The sequence below is a fragment of the Desmodus rotundus genome, chromosome 1 (assembly GCF_022682495.2).
Source record: "Desmodus rotundus isolate HL8 chromosome 1, HLdesRot8A.1, whole genome shotgun sequence".
Classification (NCBI taxonomy): Eukaryota; Metazoa; Chordata; class Mammalia; order Chiroptera; family Phyllostomidae; genus Desmodus; species Desmodus rotundus.
Window position 1 is genome coordinate 21042829 of NC_071387.1, and position 6594 is coordinate 21049422.

Consider the following 6594-nt stretch of genomic DNA (forward strand, 5'->3'; position numbering starts at 1 on the left):
AATTTTAATTTAACTCTATTTGCTAAAACAGTAGCAGGGCCCTGGCCAGGTGGCCCACCTGGGTGTGTGTCTCACATACCAAAAGGCTGCAGGTTTGAGCCCCAGTCTGGGTGCATATGGGAGGCAACCGATAGACGTTTCTTTCTCTTTCTATCTCTCTCCTCGCCTCCCTCTCTCTATCCTCCTTCCTCTCTTTCTAAGGTCAATGAAAACGTATCCTCGGGTGAGGATGAAAGAAAGAAAACATAGAAGGGAATTCTAGAAGAAAGTGCATATGAGACCAGTTGGAAGCATGATTTAAAGAAATCTAACCTTTAAACATCTTCCCAATCACTCGAAAGACCTTTCCTGAGAGGCCACTATGCACCAGCTCCTGCGCTGGGCTTTGGGGGTCCAGAGGTGAATGACATAAAGGCAGTCAGGCCTCTGAGGGGCAGTGCCTGGAGGAACTCCCAGTCTGGTGGGGGAAGCGAGTAGGCAGGCGGATGATTTCAGCTCACTGTAATGCAAGCCAGTGTAGGGGGTGCTTAAGGAGCCTAACAGAGAAAGTCAAGAACTGCAGTCAAGAAAGAATCTTGGAGGCAACTTCAGCTGAATTGCTCTTGTGATTTTTGAGGGTTTATCTCACTATTTTGTCACCTCCTCTTTTTCAGCGCAGAGACGCTCCGGCAGGAACTGGAGAGAGAGAAAATGATGAAGAGACTGTTGATGACGGAACTGTGAAATCTCCCCTGGTTGCCTGGAGGATGGCATGGTGCCTTCTGTCATTTTCCGTCTTCGGGTTTTGTGGGCTCACTCTAGCGCAACGTGCAGATGTGTGCTCCGTCCGCCCAGGTCTCCATGGTGGTTGAAGCCAACATCAGGCTTGACTTTTATTGGAAAGGTTACTTTATGTCTCCTGAGTATTAGAGGTTTTCTACTACTCAATGTAGTTGAGACAGGATGGGTAAGCCTTGGAGAGGAAATATGGAAAAATGTGGATTCCTTTTCAGAAGTACCTGTGTGTGTACATTAATAACCACAGGGGTTAATAAGGAGCGGAATCCTTTGCTATCAATCTCAACCATGTGATTTTGTATGATTGAAACTTACACCAAGCTTTGACTGTTTGTTAAAGTCATTTTTAATGAGAGAATAATTCTTTTTGCTGGTTTTTCATTTACACAAGTAAATACACAGATCTTTTAAAGTCTTTAACATTCATTTTTATTCAGACACGAGCTAAAAAGAAAGTTGCGCTCACCAGGATTTAAGGTACTTCAGCTTAATCTGAAACATAACTTCACCTGTGACTTTGTTAGATAGGATATTACTTGGGATACATATAATTTATCATGAAACCCAAAACAGAAAATTATAGCTTCAATTCTAAAAATCCTTACGAGGTTAAGGTGATTCGGTGTCAGGATTCATTTGGGCATTCCATAAAGGAAAATCATTTCTAAAGTCGATCAATTCCTATCCTGTCGATAGGACCTCGATCAGAAGAAACTCTACTCTCTTTTTATAAGTTTCACGAAATGTGTTTTTAACTTTTTATTATGCACTTGAACAACTTTGCAGGAATAAAGGAACCCCCTAACCACAAACTAGCCCTCCAGATTGTTTCCCAAGCTTTCTCGACACACATGCACACCATTTTACATTGGTACGACCGGTGTGTACATACTCTTTGGTTGTACTTTTCCACCTAGCACATAGCTTCTCTTTTCAATGCAGAGCCTGCTCTCATTCATTTAAATGTCTTTATGTCCATATAACATGGCTAACCTCACTTCTCCCCATTATTAGACATTTGAGATATATCCAATTTTTCACTCTTATAAATAGTGCTGCTATGAATGTCTTTGTAAAAAAAAAATATCTTTCCTTTGGATTCTTACCTTGGGAATGTCTCCAAAGAGGGGATTACCAGGTCAAAGAGCATGAAGTATTGTATAGCTCTTGCTTTATATTGCCAGATTGCTTTCTAGAAAGATCCAGTCCCTGGGTTGGAAGGACCTTAAAGGTCATCTAGTTCAACCCACCCCCCCCAACCCCCTCTGAATGCTTGAATTCCTTCTACAATTTATGATGCCACCAGCAATGTATAAGCATTTCTATTTACCAATAGTTCTGCCAGTATTGGGTTTTGCCGTTTTTATTTATTTTTGCTAGTTTAATAGGTGTGTATTGTTCTTGAAATGTTGTTTTATTTCATTAATTGCTAGCAAGGCTGAGTACTTTTCCATGTGATGATTTACTAGCTGTATTTCCTCGTGTGTAAAATGTCCATCCATTTCTTAAGACCACTTATTAAGTGGAATTGATCTCATATATTTGTATCAGAACTGTATTTTTATGTTGTATTGTATAGTTTGCTCTCCTGTCCCTGTACTTAAAACTGAATGGTGCCAATAATTTCATACTAATGATTATTTAAAAAGAGCAATGCCTCACTTACTAGCATTGTTGTAAAATGAGGTATGTAAGCAAATATTCCGATAACAGAGGATTAACCCTGGAAGTGCTGAATCTTTAAAATATTAATATTTTTGAGGGAAATCTTTCTAAAACGTATTACACACTTCCCTGCCTTAGTAAACAGAGTACACTGGAGAGTATTCAAGCTTTTCTCGATGAGTCATGGCCATCACTGTAAACATCAGCCCCTTTTGTACCTTGCTGTGGTGCAGTAACATCATCAGAAGCTAACAAAATGTGTGGGGCTTGGCTTTGCCTTTCACAGACTATTGTGCTCTTCTCATTGATGGCTTTTACTGCTGTCTGCTCCTCCGGTGAAGCCGCCTGGGGCAATTGGGGTATTTGGGACCTTTTAACCCCCATACTACATGACCCCTGGCTGTACTTTTAAAACAGCTTTTGCAGTCTTGCGCACACAATGATGCAAAATGTGGTCCTGCACATTTTGGGGGAGCTATCTGTGTCTGGGCTTGTCGCCTTCTGCCAACCCAGCGCCCTCCCTCCTCCTCTCCTAACTGCTTTCTGACTCTTCTGCTCTTCACCTCCTGCTCTCTAATGGAAACCTCTCGGGCAACATGGAAGTTTCCTTGCAGAAGCCAGGAACCCTCATGTTCCAGGGTGTCAGGCGGGCTCTGCTTCTGAGGAGGGATGCATGGGCTTTTTGGCTGCTGTGCTAGGAGGCTCTCAGCCTCCTGCTTCTTCCCCATGTCCCCCTAGGTCCACAGATGTTCAGAAGGTTGATGTCACTGGAAGTCCGATTGCAAAGCAGTTGGCTAATACTGTGTATGAAAACCCAGTACCTTTGGCAGCTCAACACTAACCAGTAAAATCAAGAGGATTCCATTATTTCAGCAGTTGTCCTGGTTATTTGCCTATATGAATGTACAATGGGTGCTTGGCATTGTGAGCTGAGCAGATGACCTTGGATTGGATGGATTCATTGGGATAAAAGTGAATTGGTACAACCGCTTCATCTTTTTTATAAACTGAAAACCAAAACAATAGCACTGCCTGGTTACACAACACACATCTTTTGTCAGGGACTTGAGAGGGGCGGAGATCAGCTTGCTGACATAATCATTGCAGAGCAAGGGCCCAAAGTGTGGGACTCAGACTCCTGGTGGACATGGGGTTAGTGCAAGGGGCCTGGGAAGCCAATGACCCACCGGGTGGGTGGACTGTAGACCTTGTAGGAGATTCTTATGTTTGAAGAGTTTTAAAACTACGTCCTGGAGCATTCAGAAGATCCCACCTACATGCAACCCACATTTTATATTCCCCAAACCTGATATCCTTATCTTTATATTTCTTTTACCATCTCAAAAGTAACTACTTTGGAAAAACTCAAAATTCACCATCACCATTTTAAGGTGTACAATTCATTGGTTTTTAGTATATTTGCACTGCTGTGCCAACATCACCACAAATTCCAGAACATTCCAAAAGGGAACCCCACATCTAGAGTCACTACCAACTCTCCCCTTTCCCAACCTCCAGCAACCATGAATTTACTTGCTGGTTCTGATTTATGTCTCTGGATTTGCCTATTCTGCACACTTGCTATGAATGGAGTCATACCATATGTGGCCCCTTGTGTCTGGCTCCTTTCACTTAACACAGTGTTTTCGAGGTTCACCCGTGTGGCAGCATGCATCAGCCCTTCATTCCTTTTCATGGCTGAATAATATGCTGCTGTGTGGAGAGACCACGTTTTGTCCATCCATTCCTCAGTTGATGGACATTCGGGCTGCTTCCACTTTTTGGCTATTTTGAACAATAGAAACATTTGTGGCTAAGTTTTTCGGTGAACATATATTTTCAGTCCTCCTGGGTGTATAACTGAGATTGGAATAGTTTGGTCGTGTGGCAACATTTTGTTTAACTTTTTGAGAAACTGCCAAGATCACAGCTTTTATTTCTTAAACAATCGAGAGTGAAAAAAATCACAGCTATTACTACACAGTGAGAGCGCGGGCAGATTTGTTACTGGTCAGGTGAGCGAAAAGCAGCACTGGTTTGGGGCAGTTTTTATATCAGAAAAAAAAAGTTGTTTTAGAGAAATGGCTTTGATGAAAAGAGAAAATAAAGGTGGTTTCTTCTAAAAATGAAATTGAACTCAGGTTTATCTCTAAGTTTCTGCTTGAATAGCTGGCTCTTGGACAGCCAGTGGTCTCAGAAGATTCAGGGAAGTTTCCCCCCCACAAAATGTGCACGTAAGAGGAAAAAAGCAGAGTATTTCTTGGACACTCAGTGAACTCACATCACTGAGGAGCAGAGGGTCTGTGCAAAACCTGCAGTGTAACTAAGCTCAAATATTAGAAGAAAAGAGAAAGAATAAGAAAATCCCCAAAGGCAATGTAAGTGGGTGGGAGGGCCTTCTGAAAAGAAGCAGCACCGTTGGTAGGGAACTGGAAACCAGAGTAGGTTCTAAGACCCTGGAGAGGCAGGAAGACTTTAAGTCATGAAAGCTATGGGTGTTCTCCCTAGAAAGTGCCATATACTACATTATTCCAGCACGTTCACAGGGTCTTCACATCACCCCTGAAGCCCATCTGTGGCCCCCTTTGGGTCTATGGACCCCAGGTCCTTCTGCACGGGTAAATCACTGAATCCACAGATGACCTGCAAGCCTTATTTTAGGCTGCGGGTGCAAACACTCCTCCAACACCGCCTCCATCATCCTCTGCAACCCCTCCCAAAAAACCCCACATGGTTCTATCAGAACAATTTACCAAAAGAATAACCTGGTTTTCTTTTACTTTCTTTCTGGCACCATCACTGTTAATTGTAATAACTGAAATCAAGAGAATAAAAAAGTAACAGAGTCAACACTGAAATGAGAAATGTGGTACTTCCTTATTTTTTTTCTTTTGGCTACATGTCGGTCTATTTAAAACTGACTATACCTTTTCTGGTGGACAGGAGAAGAAAAGAAGAATTTCAATTTTTAAGAAGGAGGTTTTTTTTGTTTTGGCTTTTTGTGAGTTTTTTTAGGATTACATGTTAATAGATTTTCAATTGATTGGCTTTTCGGTATTTTAGAATTTCAAAGCTATTTTGGGGGAGCAGTCTCTTTGCTTGATTTTTTAAGTAGCTGTAGTTCATCTAACCCTTTTAAAGCAATAAATCTGATTTCTTGCAACTCTTGTTATATTGGGAGATCTCATGAAGCCTAAGGTTTTTATGAATTACACCTGATTCATCTGTCAGGGTAAACCTGTTTCAACTCTAACTGAAAGCCCACTGTCAGTGTCAGCTGATGCCTAATAGTGAACACTTGATCTCTGGGTCACGTGGCACTTTTCACTATCTCTACAACGGGACTGTCTCCCATCTCCCCTGGGCCTAGAAAGCTTGAGATCACTAGTTTTTTTGAGGGTTTTTTTTTTTAATGTTTGTATTTCAAAATCTTATGTATTCATTCATGCCATTTGTAGCTTTGAGCCCTATTGATTCTTACCTGTATCACCTTATTTAATCTTTATGGCCATCACAGAAGTTACTGATCACCACTCCACCCCAACTGACTTCTGAGTCTGCATTTGGAACCTTTATGTTTTTTCAGCCTTCATAATTATTTTCTTTATTTATGAAAACATAAAATTTTTAAAAACTAGAAAAAGCAGGCAAAAATGCTGACTCTGCAATACCAGCATAAAAGGAATTGTGTCCATGTTTTCTAACAGAAGCCAGCTTAGCACTTTGAATGTGGTATCACTCCAAAAGCACCATTGGAGAAGACCTGGCATGTGGGTAAGCGCATGGTGTGAATAACGGGATGGCCCAGTAAACAGCCAGAGTGAACTGCAAGCAGCGGTGGGAATGGATTTGAGAAAGTTGAGAGTTCAGCCTGGCCATCTGGCCTGATATCAACCTCCTAGGGCCTGTGAGTGCTTGCTGTGGGGAAACCGAGTAAACCAGCTGCCTAGCTTTGAAAGAGGCAGGTTATGCAAAAGCACCAGCAGCCTCTGCTGATTACACACTCCGAAAGTCCGGAGAGGAAGCAGGTGTATCCAGCCCAGAGAGATGGGCTCTAGTTTCCCTCTGGCTCTAAGCACCGCAGTTTACGTATAGTGAAGGTCCTGCTATGTCAACTTCCCTCTGCAATGACCCTAACACATAGTGGGTATA

At 42.1% G+C, this 6594-nt stretch overlaps 1 protein-coding gene across 3 annotated transcripts in view; it reads left to right on the forward strand.

Annotated features, from left to right (window-relative positions):
* EPB41L4B (erythrocyte membrane protein band 4.1 like 4B) overlaps positions 1–5218 on the forward strand; it is a 119506-nt gene extending 114288 nt beyond the window's left edge. For 2 of the 3 annotated variants that reach the window (XM_053921970.2, XM_053921968.2), the window contains one exon: positions 654–5217. In XM_053921970.2, the coding sequence (XP_053777945.1) occupies positions 654–723 (70 nt within the window). In that variant the 3' untranslated portion in view covers positions 724–5217. Of the gene's footprint in view, positions 1–653 lie in introns of all 3 variants that reach the window. The other variant, XM_053921966.2, reaches the window with a different exon arrangement.
* Positions 5219–6594: the final 1376 nt, after the last annotated feature.